The sequence below is a fragment of the Astyanax mexicanus genome, chromosome 2 (genome assembly GCF_023375975.1).
Source record: "Astyanax mexicanus isolate ESR-SI-001 chromosome 2, AstMex3_surface, whole genome shotgun sequence".
NCBI classification, from domain to species: Eukaryota; Metazoa; Chordata; class Actinopteri; order Characiformes; family Acestrorhamphidae; genus Astyanax; species Astyanax mexicanus.
In genome coordinates, this window is record NC_064409.1 from 19,419,094 (window position 1) to 19,445,678 (window position 26,585).

The following is a 26,585-nucleotide window of genomic DNA, read 5'->3' on the forward strand; positions in this document are numbered from 1 at the left end:
TTAATACTATGCACTATATTAATTCTATCCAGTTATGTATGTTCAGTAAAAGCCATACTTTCTGCACAAGGCTACATTTAATATCCAAAGCTAAAAAATGCTGGATTAAAAAAAACAAAAAAAACATAACGCTAGAAAACCGTCAGCAGCTCAATCATTCCCTCTCACTCTCTCACCCTCTCAGCCTCTCAGCCTCTCGGGATCTAAAGCTCATTTTAAGAGCTGTGGTTGTTTTAAGGCTGCTGCTGAGATGTTTCACCTGGATGAGCAGATCACCACTATCTGACAGTCTGTTCTTCACATCCAGTGATGATGTGTTGATATGATCTGAGCCCAATTACAGGCGTTAAAAATAGGCTGAAAAGCACAGCATGAAATATCATCAAAGCCCATGACGCCATATGCAATTAGTGACTAAACCCGGGCCTCATTAACCAAAGCGGTAAAGCAACCCGGACGTCACGAAACTTCACTAAACTGGAGCTACACGAATTATTGCAATACACAAAACTCCATAGTTACAGATCTTTAAAAAACACCTCACACCTTTTCCTATTCAATGTGTTTTCTTTCTTTTTATGTTTTTTACATTGTAAATGTAATGCTGAAGATAATAAAGCTATACAGGGACACATGTATACCTTTATATGTATTATACTTTAGATTCTTCTAAGTAGCACTTTTAGCTTTGAGGACAGATCTGCACACTCTTGGTATTTTAATCTCAGTGTCTTCATGAGGTTGAGTCAACTGGAATAGTTTTCTCAGCGTCTTGAAGGAGTTCCTGGAGGTGCTGAACAATAGTTGCTGCTTTTCCTTCATGCTGTGAAGCTCCAGCACCATCTCAGTTAATCAGGTTTAGATCAGGGTATTTAGTTAAAGACAAAAACTTTTTTTACTGTTTACTACGTAATTCCATAATTGTTCCTTAATAGTTTCGATGTCCTTAATATTAATCTACAATGTAGAAAATAAATTTAATAAAGAAAAAGAAGAAAAAACATTGAATGAAAAGGTATGTCCAAACTTTTGACTCGTCCTGTACCTTCCTATACTGAGTACAGTGACTTTATTTTTTATTTAAAATATACTGCCTCATTATTCATCAATTAAATTAAGTATACAGTCAGGTCAGTGGTCTTTAACCCTTTCAGACCTGAATTAAAAAATGTAAGAATGCTGTTTTCTGTCTGTAATGCACAGAAAAGTAGACTCTACTATTCTAGTATTAAAGGAAATAAATCCAATTAATTAATAATATTTATTAGGGTTTTTTTCATTATTTCCATTGCATTGGAAAATTTTCATTTTGAAAATTTTGCATTTCCAAATCATCCCTAAACAGTGAAACATGATTACAAAGTGTTCTAAATCACATTAAATCAGTAAAAAATAACTGTTACTTTGCCTTAATGGCTCTACTGTACTACTCTGCTGTACTACTGTTTTTCCAGTGCAGTGGGCAGGGCTAAATTACTGCTTCCATGGATTCTAAACTTGTTCATCGGCTGGTTCATGGTCTATTCTGATGGACAACAGCTCTTAAATAGTATAATGTGCAATAAGAAAAAAAAGAATAAAATACATGATGCCCATTGTAGTGGAAGCAGGGTCTGATACGGTTAAGCACTTATGATACAACATCTATAATGTTGATAAAAAAATTATATTTATTGTGATAAGATAAAACATTATCATATTGTTAATCTCTATGGTACATTGACTGTCACTAATGTTTAGGGGTATGAGATAACAATGTAACGTAATGTATCATATTTTATCATATTGCGATATTTTGTTTTGACAGGTTTCTGACGAGATGGGCGTGTCCTTAGTGATTTCCCGAGTGTCCATTGGTTGAGTTCACACAAAATATAGATGGAATCCATAAAAAAACACATTAGTTTCGGAAGTGGTTCTGACCACTTATGTTGTGTTTAAACTAGGGGTGGGTGATATGTCCCTAAATTAATATCACAATATTTCATGGTATTTTTGCGATAACGATACTCTTGGCAATATGACAAAACACTGAATTTTAAAAAATATATATTTCAAGAATACACTCTTGCAACAATAGAAAAACTGAATTTTGTTATAGTATATGATATGATATAGCACAACCCTAACTGAGATATTAAAAAATACAAGAATTTTATCAGATTTGTAACAGAAGTCAATGATCTAGAATGTCATTATACTAATAATGCACTCCCAGTATCTTCATATATCCAGGATTAAGGTAAAATAAATGATACTGGACAGATATAATATGTCTCTAGAGGATATATAATGGGAAATGAGAACAGTGTGGATTTTTCTTTTTCTAAAAACAGTAAAAAAGTAGTACCCTGATGTGATAATTAGGGGTGGGTGACATGACACGATATTTTTAAGGGTATAATATTGTTCACGATATTCAAAAATGTTGACAATATTACTGCGAACGATACGATATGGCACACCCATAGTTTAAACACCACACATAAGATATCTATGTAGATCACACTGTTTTGATTAGATTAAAAAGAAATTCAAGTTCCATATATATTATATATGATTGTATTTTTTCCTAAAATTTTATTTTTAAAAACAATGTGATACTTATTATATTGCCCAGTTTTTGTCATTACACAGCCCTAGTGTTGACACCCAATATTAAAACAGCTAACGATGTTCAGCAGGTTAGATCAGACCCGGGCTCTTTATCTGCTGAGATAAAAAAAAAAAAACCTTTATGATATCCAGAGGCCATCTTCACTATCCATAACCCTACACCGAGCTTCGACACCGGGATGCTCACAGACTTTACAAGCACGTTAATGTAATCCAGCACAAGGCCTGCAATAGGAAAGATTGATTCACTCTTCAAAACGCCTTTGATGCCGTTTAATCAATAAAGAGGGCAATACATCCTTACCGCCAATCGAACACGGGTTACTACAGGCTATTACAGCTCGGCAGTACACCCACCCCGTTCATTTTCTCTACCTGGCCAGAGAACGCAGTCGATAACGCCGCCTGCATGTCACTGTATGTCCTGCGCAGCTGACCTGACTCTCATGTGAACTGTAAGGGAGTCACAGAAATCAATCTAATGATTATTTTAGGAATGAAACTGGGATTGTGAGACTGATAAAGATGGAATGTTCACTATTGTCTAAGGAAGCGTTTACTGCAGCACAAAGTGATTAAATTTAAATTAAAGACTAATGTTCCTGCAGAAACTGGGAGTGTGTTGCAGCCTCTATCAATTTTGTGTGCAAATCTTGGCAAGCATTTTTTTTATTAGAATTGAATGCTCCAAACTCAGAAAAGATCCCAGTAATGGGAGTAAAGTAATTATTTCAGATATTTCTGATATTTTTATATAAAATCTGTATTGAATAATTGTTTGGTTTACTAAACCTGAATTCTTGCATGGCATACATGTTTTTTCTCTTTTTATTTGGGCTATTCTATTTATTTGGGCTACAATCTAAAAAACAGAGGTACGATTCGAGTACTTTTTTTTACTCAAAGGTACACTCTTCATAGTTGTACCCTCAAAAGTACAATATTGGTCTTTACAGGGTCAGATTTGTTCCCTCTGAAGTACTTTCAGCAATAAGTACAGATTTGTACCATTTAACCAGACAAAAGGTACATTCAGTATTCTGTATCATTGTACTAATAAACAATATATATTTTAATTGCATTTTTTTTATTTGAAAGCCAGATAATTTTGGATCATGAAGTTTTTGGGACATATTTAGTTGATGATAATGTTTCTAATCTTTATAATATTTACTGGCACAAAAAACATGGGTACAAAAAATGACTCCCACTGAAAGGCACTTTTTTGTACCTCAATATAAGGCACAGCCCCAGCGACAAGCTTTGTACTCTTTTAAGTACAAATCTGTACTTACTTTTCTTAGTGTGTAATTGGCACCGGATTAGTGTAAAAACAAAGAATAATCTTTTTATATGATGTCCACATATGAGGACGTTAGTTTTATTTTTCGACAGAACCCAATGCAGTTGCAATTAGTAATGACGTGCAAAACATTTACTTTGTGTCTGAACACTGCAGCATTTTTTGTGTAAGTGTAAAACAAAAGTAGAAACAACAATTGTGCCCCTTTGAGCAATATGGTTCATTTAAAGTGCTGCTTCAAAACAAAGACATAACAAAGTAAAAAAAACATAATCTTTTACTGTATTTACTGTATTTAATGTTCATTTAAATTTCTGAAATTGAAACTGTAACGTGTTAAACTCTTCTCATTTCTAATTGGCTGTGCTAACCCTTGCCTTCTCCTCTTATCATATCTTACTGTTTACATAGCTGTAAAACATAAATGAACATTAATTAGTTCCTTGGCAGGCCCAGCTCGGTATTACTGTCAAGAATTTCCTATATTTCTATTCATGTGTGGCTAATTAACACACTTTAATCACGTCAAATTTAAGGCGCTGTTTTATTTTACTGACCCTCTCTGACTAGTCTGTGCCCTGCTTTCTGCTTCTTAATAAGACTAGCTTTATTAATACATAACAGTTTAGAATAAGGAGCGTTGGGATTGACCGAACACTGTTATGTTTGCTGCTCATACAGTGGAGGTCAGAGAGGCAAGAATCTAGCTGAAGATGTATTGATTCATGTGGATTTCTTAAAGGCTGTTAGATTTAGCACTGAAAAATCTGAAAAAGTGTTAAATTAGTGCATAGTCTTGTCATGATATGTATTTTTTAGTTGGACAGAAATCATTGTGATAAGCAATACTATCAGCAATAGTCATTTTTCTATAATATTATTTGTCATAATAATAATGTAATAGCATAATAACGCAATTACACCCTTTTAAAGAGCTTTTAATTGTTATTTTTTGTTATGTTTTTTAGGCATTGGAGTTAATATTTCAGAATGTTTAAAAATATAACTAAAACTGATTTAAAAATCAATGTTTTTATACAATACTGGCCTTTTCATGTTAACAGGCATTTTTTGCAAAGAAAAACATAAGATGTCAGCAAAAATGATTAAGGTTACGTCCATATATTGTAAAATAAGTAAATAAAAATAAAATACAAAAACACAGGGAACATAGGGAATACATGAAATACCAACATTTAGATAACTCAGCACATAGATAACAGACATGTTAAGAAAATGTTATGTAATAAAACAACATTTTGATTTAATTTAAGGTCATAAAAAGACATTTTTAGATAATTTAATGTCACTAATATAACATAATAAAATAATAATGTAGTTACTCCAGCAATGAGCAATTAAGTTTTACATGTTAGTGATATTCAGACATTGGAATCTGAATATAATATGTTTTAAATATTTAACATGAATAAAACATAAATAAAGCAAAAAGCCAAAAAGTATATGTATATGAGTATATAGGATATGCTCGTATATTGTTGATAAGATAAGTTATAAATATAATTACTGTGATAGGCCATGTAGTAGTGTTTACTAAAAATAGTGATCTTAATGTGGGCAATATTGATATTGATAATGTGGTATATTGTATAGTTTTATGTGTACTATATTGTATCGTGGTGATATATGGCATCAAAAAGCAATATTTTTTTATTTAAACATAGAAGCTCTAAATAATCTAAAGGTCGTACCCCAATTTGACTGTCAATTAAATAAACAGGGTAAACCTGTGATGGTTGTAAATTCTGTGACACTGACAACAATAAATCCATTATTTAGGATACGATAAGTATCATAGAGAACTGTCTTGTGAAATACAGAGTATCACATTATCGTAATATTGTTGTTATCATATGCAATGTATCATGTTAAAATTGTATCAAGGGATTTCCTGTGATTCCCACCCATTCACACTTGACAGGATGGCAGTCCATAATATACACCTACTCACATATTCACTATTAAGGGGCTGTTTAACATGAACCTGCCATGTGTATGTGGGAGGTGAGAGAAAATGGAAAACCCAAAGAAATCCCTCACTGATAAAAGGAAAATACACCAAACTCCTCCCAGTTTGACATTATGAGTGAAGACTATTCAAAGCCATTTATTTGTAGCATTTCTATTGGTCCATTCATCATGAGAACAATATATAGGATAACTGTCAGACTCACATTCGGGGAAAAAGCTAAAAACTGCACACAGAAATACATGGTTTTGGACAAAAGTATTGGGACATACATTGTTTCTTTTAAAATCAATTAAATTAAAAAGTTTTTTTCTTTTTTTTCTTGGAGTAACTGTCCAACTGTAACGTTTGAAGACAGAAACCCAGATGGGGCCTACCAGTAACCATCATGGCACCCATCACTAAACCCATCACAAAACTTTCTGGTTACCAGTTGGACTACCCTTACAAACGCATGTACTTTATCTGCATAGGCATGGAGCCAATATGTTAAAACACAATGGGAATATAAAAGTGGTATAACCTCATTTAGAGTTTCACAGGTTTACTAAACTATGTAAATGTGGTTTCGACACTCAAGCTGTTTGGTTTAACATAATTTAAGATTCATTTACAATGACACTACTGACCGTAAGCTTGGGTGTACTGGTAGCTCACCACACTAACTTATATCCTTAGATCCAACAGCCTAAAACTCAAAAAAATTGTGCCAGGGAAGACTTTTCACTGGATTTTGAAGCATTGCTGTGAGAATTTGATTGCATTCAGTGACAAGAGCATTAACAATGAAAAAATGTTGGATAACCACTACCCCTCACCAACTAAACTGACCCCAGATTACCTTTACTAGTTGGACATTATTTTGGACCAGCAGCCCACCCCAAACCACTTCATGCTCAACAGCACCAGAACTCATCCCAACACTCATGCTTGCTTATGGTTATGTTAAATACCCATAAATGGGTATATAGTTCAAACTGATACAAACTCATACAGGTACAGTTCCTATTGGTCTACCAATTGATGTAATATTGATTTGGACACATAGCTTAGTAAGAGTGACCACATGACTGACCCCAACTTTAGCTTTACTTTATCTTTGGTTGGATATTATGTTGGACCAGCACCCCACCCAACCCAAGTTTTAATTGATACAAACTCATACAGGTACAGTTTTCATGGGTCATCCAATTGGTGTGAATACTGATGGCGGTTCTGACACTGAGGTTGTTTGTGTGTAGATTATAAGGAGTGACCCCATGACTGACCCCTTTAGCTTTCCTGGTTGGACATTATGTTAAACCAGTACCCCACCCTACCCCACTTCATGCTCAACAATGCCCAAACCCAGTCCAACCCTCATGCTTGCTTAATAAATTGTTAAATAAATGGGCATATAGATCAAATAGATACAAACTCATACAGGTACAGTTCCTATTGGTCTACCAATTAATGTAAATATTGATATTGTTCTGACACTTACGTAAGAAGTTTGTTTGAACATAATTTATAAATCAGTGAGAGTAGCCTCATGACTCACCCCAACTTTAGCTTTACAGGTTGGACATGATGTTGGACCAGCACCCCACCCCACTTCATGTTCAACAACACCCCAGACTCATCAAAACCTTCATGCATGATAATGGTATTGTTACATAAATGCTCAACATCACCCTAACTCATCCCAAAAGATTTATATCCCTCTAACTCATGCTTGTTCATTCATGTTATCGTTCCAGAAATGGTCATATAGTTAAAACTGATACAAACTCATACAGGGACAGTTCTTACTGTTCTATCAATTGATGTGAAAAATAATGATGGTTTGGCCACTCAAGTAAATGGTTTGTTTGAACATGTTTTATGGATCAGTGAGAGTGAACACATGACTGATCCCAACTTTAGCTTTACTGGTTGGACATTATGTTGGACCAGAACCTCACTTCAAACCACTTTATGCTCCACAACACCCAAACCTCTCCTAACATCCATACTTGCTAATGCTATCGTTGCATAAATAGGCATACTGTTTAAATTGATACAAACTCATATAGGCTACAGTTTTCATTGGACTACCAATTGATGTGAATATTGATGATGGTTCTGACACTGAGGTGGTTTGTTTGTACCTGTTTTATGGATCAGTGAGAGTGACCCCGACTTTAGCTTTACTTGTTGGACATGATGTTGGACCAGCAGCCTACCCCAAACCATGTAATGCTCAACAACACCCAAACTCACCCCAACCCTCATGCTTTCTCGTGTTAATGGTAAATAAATGGGCATTTAGTTCAAACTGATACAAACTGATTGATAGGCAGTCCTTATTGGTCTACCAGTTAAAGTGAATATTGATGGAGGTTCAGACAATCAAATGAATGGCTTGTTTGAACATGTTTTATAGATCAGTGAGAGTGACTGCATGACTGACCCCAACTTTAGCTTTATTGGTTGGACATTATGTTGGACCAGCACCACACCCCACCCCACTTTATGCTCCACAACACCCAAACTTATCCTAAAGGCTGTATATCCCTCTAATTCATGCTTGTTTGTTCATGTTATCATTACATTATTGGGCATATGGTTCAAATTGGTCCAAACTCATATAGGCGACAGTTCCTATTGGTCTACAAATTGTGTGATCGTGGTTCTGACACTTTGCATGTCCACGTTATATGGATCAGTAAGAGTGACCACATGACTGACCCCTTTAGTTTAACTGGTTTGACATGATATTGGACCAGCATCCCACACCCACCTCACTTCATGCTCCAAAACCTCCAACTCATGCCAAAGCTTTATTTTCCTCTAATTCATGGTTGTTTGTTTATGGTAGTGTAACATAAATGGGCAAATGTTTCAAACTGATTTAAACTCATAAAGGCTACAGTTCCTATTGGTCTACAAACTGTGTGAACGTGGTTCTGACTCTGGTTTGGGGTTTGTTTGTTTGTTTGTTTACTCATATCCACAGGTCAATTAGAACTATATTATGACGGGAAAAACGTGTTGAACGTTTGAAAACAACGTTTAAACAAAGTCGATTCAACTTTATCTCCAGTTTTCTTACCGAGCCCGAGTCCCACCAGCAGCCTCCCCACGAGCAGCACCTCCTTGCCGGGCGCCGCGCTGAGCACCACGCCGCTGATGGCGAAGACGCAGCTGGCGAGCAGCACGCAGACCCTCCGACCGAGCAGCCCGTTCAGAGCGCCGCCAGCCAGCGCGGACAGCGCCGCCGCGGCCACGGCTCCGGACACCAGCAGCTCCTGCCACAGCGCGGTCACGTTGCTCTCGCGTTTGAGCAGCAGCACCGCCCCCGAGAGCACGCCCGTGTCGTAGCCCAGCAAGAAGCCCCCCAGAGCCGAGAAGGCGGCCAGGACGTACACGAAGGCCGGCGTGTCGTCCTGCTGGAGCTGCTTGCGAGCTGCCCGCTCCGGGTCTCCAGAAGCTCCGGGAGCTCCAGAGCCACCCGCGGCCGCGGAGCTGAGCGAAGCCGAGGAGGAGCTCACCGCGCCCGGGCTGCTGAGGCTGGAAGCCCCCGCCCCTCCACCGCCGGTGATCAGGCTCCTCTCGCCGTCGTCGCTCGCCTTCTTGCGCCTCTCGCCCAGCAGGTTGCTCATGCTGCGGAGGCTGTAGTCATGGTGGGGGAGTTTGCGAGACATAAGTGAAGGAAAAAAATGGACAAAACTGTCAAGAAAAAATATATGGAAAAACGATAAAAACACAAACAAAAAGTTTTTTTGGAGCTCCAACACCTTCTTCTGCACTTCTAGCGAAGCCTAACTACTACTATTCTACTCCGATCTGGCATCCAGCAACGTCAGTCCCATCATCATCATCATCAGCACCAATACCATCATCAACAGGACCACCCTCCTCAGCATCAGCATCTTCATCATCCTCCTCTCAGCCATCCATCCCTAAGTGCGCTCTGAGTGATGCTGAGGAAGATGAGCAGCTCCAACAGCAATAAGGTAACAACAGTGAGAAAGAGAGGAGGGCGGTCCCTGCTTTCGTCATCACCAGCGTGCGTATGTGTTTATGTGTGTGTGATTGTGTGACGTGGGAAAAAGGCTCTCCACTCCACTTAAAAACACACACACACACACACACGCTCACGTAGACACATGCACACACACACCCTTGGTTGAATGTGTTCATTGGTTCATAAGAAAACGTGCACTTCTGCTGCCCCCCAGCTTCTGTTGTTTAGAATTAAAACGTTATTTAATTGATTAAACACATTAAAAAATGTGTCCAGACACCCCCTCATAATGAGTGAATAAACATGACCCAAGGTCACCAGGTCCAAGGACGAGATTAAAAACATCAGCTACAGAGAATATAAAGATTGGTGGACTTCCATAAAGTGCTCCTAAAGAGATACACATTCATTAGCGAAAGCTATAATGCACCTCATGGTGAGCTCTTCAACTGAGCCTTTACTGTGAATGATAATGTGATGATCGCAATACGACAATCAGTCACTCCTTGTAGTGATGCAAGGGACACTATGAGCTCAGCACCATGTGCAAGACATCCTGTGGCCACACGTCTTGCCTCTCATGGCTAACAACTGGATAACAACTGGCATTTTTCAGCAGGATAATGCTCGCCCATACACAGAAATGGGCTCCCAGAAATATCTCAAGTTGAATAGGAAGTGTTAGATTTAGGTTGATGTTGAAACCTATGGGTAACTCTCCAAGACAAGTGTTGGAGAACAACTATCCATTACCTTTGGGATGAGTTGGAGTGACAATTCCAATCTAGTAGTAACCATCCAAACGCAGTACCTGTCCTCTATAATCAAGTGGATTAATACAATCAATGGGTGAAAACTGTCAAATCTTTGATGGAACAGCAATATTTCATCAGATAGTATAAAGTCTACCACTGTCACACAATACCATGACCACTACTATGTAAGTCAATACATAGCCCTGCTGAGCTGAGAATGGTATTATGTAATTTTGCTCATCAGGCTGCTTACTCATAGTAGTCATGATCTTTGGCCATCTTGGTCCTGCTGGTGGACCACCTTCATAAAGCCAATCTTGCTTGTCATGTATAGTACCTTGAAAAAATATTCATACCCCTTGAACTTTTCCACTTTTTTCACGTTACACTCACAACTGATTTATTTTTAATTTATTGGGATTTCATGAGATACACCAACACATAGCAAAAGTAATTGTGAATTAAAAAGAAAATGCTACATAGTTTTGTTCAGTAAAAAGCTTAGTGAAAGTTTGTTACAGAACATTACCGATGAAACAGGATCATAAAAAACCTTGAAACACACCAGACAGGTCAGGGCTTAAAGTTGCGGAGAAGTGTAAAGCAAGGTAAGGTTCTAAAAATATCTCTGTGAACATCTCACAGAGCACTGTTTAATCCATCATCCCAAAATGGAAGGGGTATGGCTACACAACACGTGGCCATCCACCTTACCTGAGATTCCAGGCAAAGTGAACGCTAATTAGAGAAGCAGCCACAAGGCCCATGGTCACTCTGGAAGAGCAGCAGAGATTCACAGCACAGGAGAAGGAGCTGTTAGTCGTGTACTCCACAAATCTGGCCTTTATGGCCAAAAAGAAAGCCATTTTTAAAAGTAAAACGTAAGCAAATACAGTATGTGAAAGATCCTACTCACACCACACATCACTTGTCAATCAGTTTGGTCAATTTGCTCATACTTTTTAAGAACTTTCAGAACTGACCTCAAAACATAAGTCAAGCCTTTGCGAGGCATAAATATATGCTTCAGCAGCATTAATGCTGATGTTCACTAAGGAAGAGGTTCGTTATTGGTTTTCTGTCAAACCAGGTGTGAAAGCCAGTCCACACCTGAATTAACACACCCATGGACCAGCTGTGACTGGCTAGCTAGTTATCACATTCTTCCACACTCCCTCCATCAGAAATGAAAGGGTAGGAAACTTTATCAATAATCAGATTCTTCCAGAGCTTGTTTTGGAGCTGGAGAAAGGTGTTAGATCGTTAAAAATGTGTGAGAAATGGTAAGTGTGAGCTCAGAGCTAATTGTGTGTGAGTTTCACGGCCAACGTGTGAGAGCTAGCAGCCCTGTAACACATACAGTTAAACTTATCATGTTCCATGTGTCCTTGGGTCAGTGTGTTTTCTGCTTGTCTAGGGGCTTTTTGTCACTCTTGCACTGAAGAAAATTGTTTTTTTGTCATTTTTATTATTAGAAAGATGGTAAAAACAGCATGTGAAACCAATTCTTCACTGAATATTTAAAATACTCTATGTACATATTTTTTCTCTTTTCAAAAGAAAATAAATTCCGAAACTAAAAGTAATTAATGTTAAGAGAACACTGAATTAGTAGTAGTTTAATGGTGCCCAGTGAAAAACATCTCTATGGTTTTTTTTATTATTATTTTTCTCTGTCAATTGAACCCTTCAGCTGATTTGTACTCTGTGTAAATACAGGGGTTGGACAATGAAACTGAAACACCTGGTTTTAGACCACAATAATTTATTGTGGTGACGGACAGTTCTCGTGGAAACAGGAGAGTTGAGGTGCACATTACATTTTGCATGATTTGGGCAGCCGTGGTTTTATGTTTTTTGGATATAATCCTGGTTAGCACCCGAACATCCCTTTCAGACAGCTTCCTCTTGCGTCCACAGTTAATCCTGTTGGATGTGGTTGGTCCTTCTTGGTGGTTTGCTGACATACTCTTTTGAACTCTGGTATGTCACCCATAATGTTATGTGCATTGCAATATTTTGAGCAAAACTGTGCTCTTACCCTGCTAATTGACATTCACACTCTGCTCTTACTGGTGCAATGTGCAATTAATGAAGATTGACCACCAGGCTGGTCCAGTTTAGCCAAATGACAGGTGTTTCAGTTTCGTTGTCCAACCCCTGTAACTGTCTATAAAATAACCAATAGAAATGGTACTCTATTTATAAGACTTGGAGTAAATATTACATTGACTGTCAGTTATTCTAAACATAAACTTTTTAAAAGAACTAATCAACGTTAAGATATATGTTTTCATCAGACAATGAACAATGAATTTGGTGTTTTCCCTTTGCCAGTTTTAGCCAAATAATTTTGGTTGCAAAATATTTGGTGCAACACTAGTTTGTTAAGTTTTTAATCTATAAATATGACATCTAGCATCAAAAAGATATAATAATTTGTACTGGTTTCTTGTTTTGTTTAATAATCGTCTCATTTTCAAGTTTCCTTTTAATGTTCATGCCTTTTGAAGTATTTGGAGTCTGTTTTGATGTGCAGCACCTGGGTCTTGTTGAAATTACTGTCTGATAAGATTTTTTGATGTGATTTCTTCTTGTTGTCGTTGATTACATGTTTGAGCCATTTTTAAGAATGAATTGTAGCATGATTTAATCTCATTAATCATTTTATCAATAAGATCAGCTGTGATACATCTGTAACCCTGCTGTCCTTTGTGTTTACCTTCATTTTTGAAGTTTTTGTTAAGCTGTAAGGAAGCTGTTTGGTCCATTCTCTGTTTTCCTCGTGGAACAATATTCAGGATGTGTGTGTGGTTTATGTTGAGTGTTTCCTATTCAGCCTTCAGGCTTTATAATGGGAGGTGATTAGCTCCAGTACAGAAGGTCTGAAAGAGACCAGAGGCTTCTTCTAAAGTGGTTCAATAACTCGGCTCTGTAGGGCAGCTCTGTTTATTTCCTCTAACACACTTGATTTAACTTTATAATTAAGGTAAATATGGACTGAAGAGGAGCAGGAAATGCTAAAACTCTGAACGTTGCCATGCTGAGAAAGCCTGTGAGCTTGAGAAGCTCAGAATTAGAGAAGCTTGATTTAATTAACTGTGCTTTTTTTTTTTGGTTTGACTTTCATAAATTGAGATGTTAAAATATAACCATAAGTACACCATACTTCATTTTAGGATTTCCATGTAAAAAAAATCAAATTTAAAACCAGATTGTTGGTTTTAGAAAAGGTCTAATCTGGTCTTGATGATTAAATTGGTTGAAAAGTTGGCAAAAATCCAGGCAAAAATACTCTGTACTGGTCATTCACCAGTACAGTACTTGTACTTGACCAGTACAGTGTGTGTTGCATTTAATTTGTTATAATTATGACCTTTTTTTCTTAATTATGACTTATTATTACAGAATTATGACTAAATCTCAAACATTAAGACAATATAATTTTATCTCATTATTGCTAAGTATCTATTATAATTAAATCTGCTATCTTATTTTATGTTCTATATATTCTTATTTTATGTAATAATATCCAAATAACCTATGTTACTTTTTTATAATTATGACTTAGTATCTCACAGTTACGACTTATTCTCTTATATTTATGATTTATCATCTTAATATTATAACAAACTAGCTTATTATTTCTTGCTATCTTTCTTGCAAACTTGTGATTTTTTTCCACCTCAGTTGGAAGGAATGGACTTGTTTAGTTTAGTTAGAGTTTAACTTTTAATTTGTGCTAGCCAATGCTAAATGGCAAAACACAAACCAGCTAGTTCATGCTTAACTGTCATAGAAAAACGAAACTCATTATTTAAAGTTTCTACATCTCCCTCATCTGCGGAGTTGCCCCACACAGTAGGTATAGATCCCTCCACCAAATGAAGTACGGTGCTTGCAAAACTAACAGAGAAATGTGGGACACCTTCAACTAATCTAGTGGGTGGGGCTTTGGTGAGGGTTGACGGGGGAGGGGTGGTGCCAGGATGATTCGATGCATGTTTACTTATTGTCGTAATCATCATAATAATGGAGCCATCTAAATGGCTTATAGAAGCAGATGATTCCTGACACCAAACTCTTTCAACTGACTCAAAAAAAAACCCAGATAGGAACAGTTGAAATACAAAATCGTGTAAAAAGAAGGTTTCACATAATATGTCCTATTAAAAATGTGACTAGACAAGACAATCATGCTAAACATCTCAAATTGCTCAGTTGTCAGCGTACTTGGGGGAAAGCGCAGCAGCTCGGTTCTTATACATCAGTTCACAGGCGACTTGTGCTGACTGACATCACCCTTAAAGTGATGAGGGGAAAGAGCACCATCTACCCACCCAGAGAGAGCAAGGTCAATTGTGTTCTCTTGGGGCTCCGGCAGCTGAAAGCAAGCTACATAATAAGGATTCGAACCAGCAATCTCCCAGTCATAGTGGCAGCACTTTAGACCGCTGGACCACTCAGCACTTAGAAGAGTACTTTCAATTCATGTTTGACATACTGTCAGAATGTGGAGAGTTACATCAATCAACCTACCAGACCACTCTGTTTTTAAAAATGAATATACAGTATTATATATTGCAGGGATGGTTTTTACCAAGACTCACAATTTAAAATAAAGTATCTCAGGGACTGCTGCTTTAAACTAATGTATGTTCTTCAGCACTGCTTCAGGTGGCTTTAGTGTAATGTAAAATGAATAGTAATCAGGCTGTTGAACCCTAAGTCTGCTCTGGATGCAGGTCTACCTGTTTAAGATGAATTGGAAAACCGGCAGCTGGCTTCGCAATGGAAAATTCCAGATGGAAGATTTCCATGTCCCAGTAACACTTCTACAGTGGTCAGGTGGGATATATACTTTAACCCAGGGATCAACAAGGGGAATCTGGGCTGAAGGTGTAAATATCATATTGTAAACTGGATGATCTTGTAAAGAAAACATGCTTCAGTAAAGAATGAAAGCTGGGGTTGACTTTTACAGCTCTGAAAAAAAATAAGATACCACTTAAAATTTGTGAGTTTCTTTGATTTTACCTAATTTAAAACCTCTGGAATCTAGAGGAAGATGGATGATCACAAGCCAACAAACCAAGCTGAACTACTTAGATTCTTGCACCAGGAGTAGCATAAAATTATCCAAAAGCAGTGTGTAAGACTGGTGGAGGACAACATGCCAAAATGCATGAAAACTGTGATTAAAAACCAGGGTTATTCCACCAAATATTGATTTCTGAACTCTTACAACTTTATAGTTATGAGCTTGTTTTCTTTGCATTTTTTTGAGGTCTGAAAGCTCTGAATCTTTATTGTTATTTCAGTCATTTCTCGCATTTCTCATTTTCTGCAAATAAATACTCTAAATAACAATGTTTTTTGGGTTTTTTTTTTTTGGAATTTGGGTGAAATGTTGTCCGTAGTTTATAGAATAAAACAACAATGTTCATTTTACTCAAACATATACCTATAAATAGCACAATCAGAGAAACTGATTTAGAAACTGAAGTGGTCTCTTACTTTTTTCCAGAGCTTTGTGAGTGTTCCAGGATTTGGTGATAATACAGAATATGGCACCATCTGCTGGCCACGAGCTGCAAGCTTAGATTAAGCAGAACCAACAGTTCAACAGCAGCCGCATGACTTGTCTCTATCCACCTTATTCTGCATGATGTTATGAAGGGGGCGATTTTTGTGAACTTTGTGTTAGATTCTCTGCTCCAGCAGAGGACCATTCTTATTAGTTTAACACGTTACATAGTTAAGACATAGGGTGTCACACTTATTAAAATAAGATCTGAATTTTGAACAACAGTGATTTGAACACAATACAAAAATATTTGTTTTGAGAAGTTCCATTTTACTAACTTGCTGTGTATCCACCACCTTCCACAGAAGAGGAGCTGTGTCTATAGTTGGTGTGGCTAAATGTAACACATACAAACAAATGCCCGAACGTCTTCTCTTACCATTTTATAAGGGACAAACCAACACTAGAACATCCTAACCCAGAGAAATGGGTCCTCATTTCTGAAGCTCCAGTAAAGCATGAGGTTTACCAGCTCGCTACACACACCCTATACCCTAGCACTCGTAGGTTAGCTCTAAAGCTAACAGCTTCTCTCACAGACTTTCAGAACCAGAGATTCACGACCCAGTTTCCTTCCACAGAATATTAAGAGCATACAAATGAATGTTTGGGTGGATGTGTTGAATTTAGTTCCTTCAACCACAGACGCAGCTCCTTCTCTCTGGAAGGCTGTAGATATAAGTTAGCTTAGGTTAGTGAGATAGCTCCACACAGAACTATCTTTTTGTGTGTAAATAGTAAATAGTAAATAGATGTAAATAATGTTTAATAGCTTGTGTCCACAGCAGTAGCTACTTCAGACTGCATTTACTTTAAATACGATACGACCAAAAATTATTTTATATGAACTGGCCAGATTTACAAACTCTTAAACGTTTTTATGATTTTTATACTTTTTAAAATAATATTGGTGGCCAATCATTTAAATCATCCTAGATACTTTCAGTGGTAGTTCATGTAAAAAGATTAAGTTGCAATTTATAGCAATGTTGGAGCACTATTATTGGTCCATTTATTATAAAATGTCAATGTAATGTAAAAAAAAAAAAAAAAAAAAGCTAACATTTAGAAAAATATATTTAAAATGCTACATAGATTAAAAAAACAAAACAAAAAGGTAACATGGCTGCTCTGTATCTCTATAGAGGGTGAAAATATAAAAATATGTTATACATATACATATATGTGTATCTCCAACCAGTCGTAAATTTCCAAGCTGGTTAGGACTATTACCATGCTAATTCTTATTTTATTTAATAGCTTCTTAAAATTCTGAATACCACAAGATAATTGATATGATTGGATAGGATAGGATTAAAGTCCGAATAATTAGGACCACCTACTTTCTACACTCATTGTCTATCTTTTCAGCCTCACTGATCATATAGGACATTTTGTAGTTCTATAGTTACAGACTGTAGTCCTGTATCTGTTTTTCTGCATACTTTATTATTATCCTCCTTTCACCCTGTTCTTCAACGCTCAGGACCTCACATGACCACAGAGCAATATTATTTGGGTGGGGGATCAATCTCAGCACTGCTGCAACACTGACATGGTGTTGGTGTGTTAGTGTGTGTTGTGCTGCTATGACTGACATTTTAGTGTTACTACTAGACAGCGAATAGTTCACCATTGTGTCCTGGGGGAGTCCTGGAAGCACTGATGAAGCTCTACAGTATAACCAACACAAATTGTGTGAAACTTAGTGAACACAGTGTTCAAGAACTCCAGCAGCACTGCTGTGTCTGATCCACTTATACAAGCACAACACACTCTTACAAACACGTATGGACACAGGGAGAACCCACACCCTGGAGCTGTGTGACCCATATAAACATTCTCAAACATGTAGTAATTAGCATTTTAAGGCAGTTCTAAGCAGCAGTGTTTTTCATGACGTCAGGTCACGTCCTGAACTGGCCTGATGGTACACATTAGCCTTATTTTCATGCCTAGAAGGACTCTTAAGTAAATATGCCTCCAGTATTAACCTGCTGATGCTTTTAAAAACGTGGGTGTGTTGCTAGTGTTTATTATGCATCAGATAATTTCTCCTTCCATTGCCCTGCTTATAATGTTTATATGTCACTTATAATGGCTAGGACTGGAACAGAGGAAACCCCTTAACATCCAAAAAAGCTAAAAAGCACAAAATACTTTTACTTATATGTTTTTATATAAAACAATAGTTGACAGAAAGTTTTTTTTTACATTATATTGGTTCTGAAACTGTTGGTTAGATCTGAATTTAGAATGAAGTTCTTATTTTTAGTTCTTCTTTAGTTTTAGATGCTAGTCTTTGGGAAGGTGAACAGGGAAGTAGTGTAAGGAGCAGTAATTAAAGAGCAGGAAATAAGCAGAAGGTATAATTTCTAACCAGGCTGATGGATTTACACACTACTGATCAAGTGCAGAGGCTGGGAAAAGAATGGAAACAGCTCTTATTGTGAAATAATCTATTTTTTTGTTTGTTTCCAATAGAGTTGAGTCACAGTAAACCAAATAATAGCTTTCTAATTTTAGTGGAAGTTCAAGAAGCTTATTAGTATGGAAGCCTTTTCCGCCACTTGGAAAACTGGATAGTCAATTATAATTATGGGATATTACATCATTATTATGATATACTAAGTGCTAACAATGAGATTTATAGTCATAATTATGTCTTACTATATCAATTATGACTTAGTTTCTCAGCATCGTTTATTCCTATTTTAGCATGTCACTTCCTATTCCTTTTTTTATTCTGTTTATTTTACAGAATTGCCGAGATAGGAATGGATGTCTGGAGGGTGACTGTTGTCAGAGTTTTAATCAGTCACTGGAGCACCTGTGTTTTCTGCTGCCAACATAGAAATACACCAGAAATTGACATGAACTCACCACTTCCAGACCACCACACCCATCAGTGTAGATATATTCATGAGCTCTGCCAATATTTAAACAGCGCAGGTGCAAGGTGTGAAAATTGACTGGTGGTGGGGTGTAAGATAGCGATGTGCATCGTGATGTGCCTTGCTCAGGGTGTAAGTTATGGCCAATAGTCTGCTGCACTAAGTGTTACAAGTGACACATAAAATATATTGTTAAACAATGTAAAGTGTGAGACACTAAGAAATGAAAGTTAAAATATTTTTGAAAAAGTACAAATACATCAAAACTGTGTTTTAGTAAATGGAATTGAGTACAAATAAGTAATTACTATGCCTTATCTAGTTTATGAACATAAACAAACTTTTTTTTATTTATTATTTAATTTGTTTTAATTTATTTTTAGGTCAATGAATCAAAACGATGTAAAACATTTGTAATGGACCATCTTCTTAATTTGCCTGACAGTAAATCTGTTTTTAGCAAGCAATTAATGAATGTCTTACTACATTGGTCATACACTTTTATTTGGAGATTTTATATCAGTTCCATCAAGATTCGTGTTCCAGAAAGAAACCCAACTCTTCTGTTCTGACCTGTGCACACTACCATCATGCCAAAAAACAAAAAAAAAGTGCATGAACAATAGGAGAAGGCCTGGGCTCTCCATGTCCTAAACACCCGAAACAAAGCAATGAATTTACATGTTTATTTCTAGAGTTACTGCAGTGAAAAAGAATATTAATGCAGTGTTATCGGACTCCGTCTGAGAAGCCCATTGAGTTCTGGAGGGGAACAGGTTGAATGCTTAATTCCAGGTTCATTTCCTCATGCTATTCAAAGTAGGCCAGTGGGTCCGGGTATAAAAGCACTGCAGGGCTGAGCCGATCCCAGCAGTGGAGTGAGTGTGGAGGTGTTAAAGGTGGATCTCAGAACATGGCTCTGCAGCGGGTCGTTATAGGAGTTATAATACTGATCTCAGGTAGGCAGTGTGTGGAATTTTATTATGTAACTACATAACGGTTGGCTTTTCTGTGTGGGATTTAAAATGATTAAAATGATTTTGATATTTTTCTTTCACTGTTTGTTTTTTCAGGTCAAATTTTGGTCTCAACAGCACAAACAAGTATGTAGTTGCTGGATAATCAATCAATACTAGACTTATTTCATATTCTAATGAATTATTTATATATATATATATATATATATATATATATATATATATATATATATATATATATATAATTTATAGTCACACATCTTGTTTAAAAAATTATTATCATATTTTTTGATGTCTTCAATATTAACCCTCTTATGCACAGCATATGCACACTACCTCTAATGAACAACATGGGTCAAAAATTACCCACATTCATTTAATTCATTTTTTTATTCATTTTTCTTTGTTTTGTAATTTGATCTAATTTTTTATTTTAATCAATTCATTTGTTAATATAACATTAGTATAACATTAATATAATTTTTTTTATTATAACATACATCTGTTGACACATTTTAAGTTGCTTAATCTGCTGTAGCTTGCAAAGTATTTTTAGTTATATCCACTTAGTTAAGAAAGGCTTTTTAGCTAAGTATACTGTGAAAAGGCTGTATTAATAATTCTTTAAAGCATTCTGTTTCGCTATTATTATTATTATTATTATTATTATTATTATTATTATTATTATTATTATTATTATTATTATTATTATTTATTTTTAATTATTATTTTTATTTATTTATTATTATATACATGTATATAGTCAAAATATTGGTAATTTGTTGTTTACAAAATGTTAAAAAATTACAGATTGTGTTTGTTTCTATTGAATATTTATTATGTTTAAGTGGTTTATTCTATAAATTAATTTAAAAAATAAGTTTTTTGTCAGTTTTTCACCAAGAATATTGTTGTCACAAAAATAACTTGGCTAACTCCAGTAGATAAGTAAATTTGAATATGCCAACAGACATTTTTACTCTTTTGTAGAAATCGTCTTTAAAATAACGCTAGGTAAAAATAACAATTAAGTAATTGTTATTATTACCAAGCTAGCTATTAACATATGTTAGGTAGCTAAATCTGTAGCTAGCTAATTATTTTTAGTTAAAACTACTTAGCTACGTAAATTGGTGGCTATTTAGCAAAGTAACCTATTTAGCTTAGCTAACTACTTTGCTAAGTAGTTAGCTAAGCTAACTACTATAGTTAGCTAACTCCAGTAAAATACAATGGAATATGCTAACAGCTAATAGCTAGCTGATAAATTACTTGTAACGTTCCTACAAGTATTGTACTCACTCTCTGGGTAACCTAAACCTTATTAAATACTATGTTCAGTAATCTTTCAATACTGGCATCAAATATTTTGTAAAGTAATGTTAGAACAATTGTAAAACAGTACTGAGTTAGCTGTGTGACTGAAGCTGTGCTGAGCTGTGTAATGGTAAATGCATGTGGGTTGTGTCTGACCCGTGTGTGTGTGTGTGTGTGTGTGTGTGTAAACCTGATGTAAAAATACAAAAGCTGTGCTTCTTTATAAAGTAATAAGGTAAAATGGAAAATGAAGAACAAAAAAAATATACAGTATATTTACTGCATACTTGAAATAGAAAATGATTTATGATTCATTTATTTTAAAGATATATCATAGAACCACTCAGCGGTAGATGAAGTTACATAGAAAATGAATGCAGATTATGTCATCCATGTTATGCATTAAAGAGGGATAGTGATACAAAATAAATATTTTTTTTTTATATAAAAAAGTAAGAAAGGAAAAAAAATAAATAAGGATGTCTGATGAACAAAAACAAGTTTAAATACTGTTAATTAATAATAAATTAATTATTAAAATGGTATAATAAATAATATTATTAAAAAAAAATAACATTGAATGAGATAGATGGTGCTTCCAAACTTTTAACTGGGACAATATTTGACAGCAGTTGTTAAGGGGTTTATCTCTATTGCAGATGTGTGTGAGACGTTTGGCAGTGGGGTGATTCAGACCTTCAGTAAGAGTATGTTCTACCTGAAGTCTACATGTCCTTTCACCCTGACCCGCTTCACTCTGTCCGGGGTGACCTGTAGCATCACTGTCCAGCGCAATGCCACCGGCCTCATGAACAGCGTGGAGATCACTGTGAATAAAATCACCACCGTACTGCAGGACGGGAAAATCACTGTGGAAGGAAGCAGGTAGGGTTCAGTGTGAAAGTGAGAATTTAATCCTTTAACAGAAGCAGCATCAGGAATTTCCTCAACAATTAAAGTGACTCGCTTGTGCTGTATAAGTTAAAAGCTGTACTAAGGCACAGTCACTCTGTGGCATTAATAAGTGTCATATTACCTGCTGTTAGTTTATTTGGTTTTGTGTTGGAGTAAAACATTTACTGAGAAAAGCACTGTGTGAACATTTTACTGCAGAATAAATCAATGTTTCTGATTTTACAACTATTTTTCAGTATCTCTCTCCCCTTCGATCACACCTATCAGCTGGTTTATCAGTATGGTGTCTTCATCAAGCTTAGAAGCAAGGTTCTCCCGTTTTCTGCCATCTGGCGCAGTCAACCTGGCGGCATCAGTTCAGTTTGGGTGAGTTGTGATCCTGCAGTACAATTATTAGTGTTATCGTCAACTATGAAAGGTTCTTTATAAGTGCTAACACTTATTTACAGTTACACTTATTTAGTGCCTTTTTGCCTTTCTTGGCATCCAAGGACGCTTACAATTGGGCCTGTCACGATAACAATTTTTTGCAAACGATATGTTGTCCTAGAAATTATTGCGATAAACGATATTGTTGGCTTTTTAAGACCATTAAATGGCACTAATATAATGATAACATAATATCATAACAAAGAAATTGCACGCTTTTAAAGACAAACTTTCCATTCCTGTTCACAGACCTAATTATGGAACCCGAAAAGTTCCCTGCTTGAACCAAAGTAGGTTATAGTCATAAATAATATATATTTATATATATACATACACATACACACACATTGCGAAGTGCGGAGGCAGGGGAACCATGGGTCTGCCCTACACCATGACGTGCAGCCCCGGTCTGTCCCATCTGGCCCACGTTGGATCAGCATAAAGGCAAAACAAACCTAAGAGACAAGTGGCTAGAGCTGCACTGGGACGTTACTATGTTTCTTTAAGTTTGTTTTGGGTGTTAATTTTTCCATTTTTCCTAATAAAGGTATGTTTTGAGTTTATTTGCTCCCTGTGTCTCTCTGTGCTTCTGCACTAGCGGGTCACACAGTCACAATATATGTAAGTGCATTTTGTAGATACAAACATAATGGACGATATCACGATTATTAAAATGATTGAGTTCATGTCCGTTTATTGAACGATAAGTCGATAATGTAATTATTGTGACAGGTCTACTTACAATAACATTCTACACACAATCACTTAAACACAACACTAATAAGAAGCGACGGACAATCACATAGTCTCAATCGAAAACAACCTTTGGCCCACGTCAGAGTGCCAATCCATATCTTATGAAAAAACCATGACAAACAAATTCATTTACATCTATCAGGAAAATGTAATTTGGAAAAAAGTAATTTCTAGGGCTTTGAGTCTCACAGCGGACCACAGTGAGAGCTATTATTCACAAATGGAAAAAACAGGGAACACTGGCGAACCTTGGTGGTCCGACCAAATTACTCCAAAAGGGCATGGACAACTCATAGAGGAGGTCTCAAAGGAACCTATAGCATCATTAAAAGAACCTCAGGTCTCACTTGCATCAGTTAAGGTCAGTAATAATGATTTAACAATAAGAAAGAGAGGTAAAAATGGTCTCCATGGCCATGGAGTTTCAAGGCAAAAAACACTGCTGACCAAAAAGAACACATATTGATGATCTCCAGAACTTCTATTCTTTGGACATTACACCTAAACATAATTTCAGAAAAAAGAACATCATACTGAATGTAAAACATGGTGGTGGTAGTGTGATGATCTGGAGCTGCTTTACTGTACATGATCCCAGGTAGGTAATTCGTGCTTGAAAACCCTCCAGTGAGGCTCAATTAAAACAATTCTGCAAAGAAGAATGGGCCAACATTCTTCCACACAAGTTTAGTAAACTTAAAAGTGTTAAACAAAAGAATTAAATAAATCCTTTTGCTCCATGGACGAGTTTCACTTACTTGGAAAAACTCATCGTGAACTCAAAATTTCACTCACAAAACTGAGCAGGAATTTCCCCCAGGAAATTAAATAATGAACTGACTTATAATAATAAATAACTAAGTTAACAAGTGAATATAGTTTATGTGAAGAAGTTATCTGTATTTAAAAAAAATACATGTATTCTGTTGTCAAATCGATTTGCTAAGAGAAGTCCAAAGCTGAATCAGACATAAACTTGTAAGTTGAAGTAAGTAGTAAAACTAATTGCATGTAAATTAAAACTTTATGGCGGCTTTTGAACTTTCAAATTTTTGAGTTGAAGCTGTTTATATTGTTTACAGTCTATGTTCTCTCATGTCACTATAGGTGCAGCTGGACCATGACTTACTGAGCGACATGGCAGGAGTGTGTGGCCGACTGAACGGTGCAGGTTAGTTAATATAAGGTCAACCCTGTCATCATCTGTTTACAGAAATAAAAAATAGATAATGATGCCGCTCATTGGGATAATATGAAGATTAATCAGAGATTAATAAGATCATTTCTATGTAACAAAAACTCTTTTGTTTGTATTTTGCAGAAACTCCAGCACAGCTTATATCTGCTAATGTCATGTCTGATGGAAAGTGTGTGACTGAGGATTCTAAACCTCAGAAAACACAGGTTGGTGAAAATGCACTCTGATATCTAATCCTACTTTAGGGAAAAAAGTAGGCTTTATTTAAGTAGCTTCATATAGTTTCTAAGATCGCTTAGGGAGTCATAGTGTGAAGCAGATAAACTCCCACAGGGTAGAGGTAGGCACACTTAGAAACATACTACAGTAAATCAAGTAAAATTTATAAATTTTTGTCCTGTTTGTAAATAAACATGCAGTTGATCAACATTTTACATCATTATCATCATCATCCATTATCATCATCCAAACCATAGATCTAACATTTGTTTAGTATTATTATGAGCCAATCAGAACTAAGAGAACACCAAAAGTGTTTTTTTTTTTCATTATTTTAAAATGTTATGCATTGTAGATAAATACTAAAAGAATAAAAACTAATATCATAAAGCATAATATGTTTTATATTTTTGATTCTTTAAAGTAGCGCCTCTTGCTTAGATGACAGTTTTGCACATCTTGGCTGGATTTTCTCAGTCAGCTTCTTGTTAACTTCAGTTAACAGCTGTACTGAACATGTAAAAAGTTAATTACTTGAATGTCTTGCCTGTTAATGTGTTTAAGAGCATCAGTTGTAAACAGGTATACAGTGAATATTTCTATTTAAATAATGTCCATGTCCAATAATCCATATTATGGAAATATCTACTCAACTAAGTTAAAAAAAAACTTTAAGAAATAAAGGTTAGTTACTGTAAAGTTGTTATGATGAAACTGGCTCTCATCTGGACCACCTCAAGTTACTATTGTTACATAGGACACTTTTTAAGTATCCTCAAGTGTTAAAACAAATAACTGCAGATAACTGTGTGAATTTAGGTTTTTGGGACAAACATGTTCTCTTAATGGTATCCAAATTCCCAGTTAATATTTTGTATGCTTTGTATAACAATATATATATATAATTTTTCCAGGTTTGTGAGGTCCTGTCTTTTGCTACTGGATGTCCTGGTGGTAAATCTGCGCAAAACCTGTATATTGACCTGTGCTCGCGCATGCCCAGCACTGTGAACGTGTATGCGAAGTGTGCCTTTTTTGAAGAGGTTGCTTTCAGCTGTGGGAATCAGTCCAACTTTTGGTCTGTGTGGAGATCTAAAACCTCATGCTGTGAGTTTGGCTTTTTTGTACACAGAAATATAACTTTGTAGATTCTTTGTATCAAGTTATTCAGTATTAAAACTGTTATTGTTCCCTGCAGCAAAACCTACCTGTCCTGGAGATCTGAAATTTCAGGAGCTGGGCTCGCCCTTTCCTCCCACCTGCACCAACCCCCAGCCACAGTCAGAATCTTTAGTCAGCACATGTTTACCCCCAGCAGGTAAGTGGAAAAAAAGCTTTTCTTTTATTATTATGCATTGTTTTAGTATTTGTATTGTGTTTTTTTTTCTGGACAGCCTAGTGGGTTGGCCAAAAAGAGGCAATTTCAGTAACTGAGTGACCATTCCATTGCTACATTGCTACAGCACTGTTAGCATCCCTACCATGCTGTTAGCATTGCTACCACTCCAGCTCCAGGCTGCTGTGAGCAGCACTACTGGTATTATCGTTTTCGCAGCATTAGCTTTACAACCCCACTGGCTTTCATCCTGATGAAGACGATATTAATAAGGAGTTCAAACACTGATTGAAATATGACTGGTT

General features: G+C 36.1%; 2 protein-coding genes across 2 annotated transcripts in view; one reads left to right on the forward strand and one right to left on the reverse strand.

The window, feature by feature from the left end:
* Positions 1 to 10,003, reverse strand: part of LOC103031966 (proton myo-inositol cotransporter) — a 122,141-nt gene extending 112,138 nt beyond the window's left edge. Inside the window, exon 1 of the mRNA XM_007234950.4 lies at positions 8,983 to 10,003. Within this exon, the coding sequence (XP_007235012.3) occupies positions 8,983 to 9,574 (592 nt within the window). The 5' untranslated portion in view covers positions 9,575 to 10,003. The remainder of the gene's footprint in view (positions 1 to 8,982) is intronic.
* A 9,992-nt stretch (positions 10,004 to 19,995) lies between these two features.
* LOC103032294 (mucin-19) overlaps positions 19,996 to 26,585 on the forward strand; it is a 45,019-nt gene continuing 38,429 nt past the window's right edge. Inside the window, exons 1-8 of the mRNA XM_049473697.1 lie at positions 19,996 to 20,092; positions 20,207 to 20,236; positions 22,087 to 22,312; positions 22,579 to 22,708; positions 24,635 to 24,698; positions 24,849 to 24,931; positions 25,859 to 26,051; positions 26,143 to 26,262. Coding sequence (XP_049329654.1) covers positions 20,047 to 20,092; positions 20,207 to 20,236; positions 22,087 to 22,312; positions 22,579 to 22,708; positions 24,635 to 24,698; positions 24,849 to 24,931; positions 25,859 to 26,051; positions 26,143 to 26,262 — 892 coding nt within the window. The 5' untranslated portion in view covers positions 19,996 to 20,046. The remainder of the gene's footprint in view (positions 20,093 to 20,206; positions 20,237 to 22,086; positions 22,313 to 22,578; positions 22,709 to 24,634; positions 24,699 to 24,848; positions 24,932 to 25,858; positions 26,052 to 26,142; positions 26,263 to 26,585) is intronic.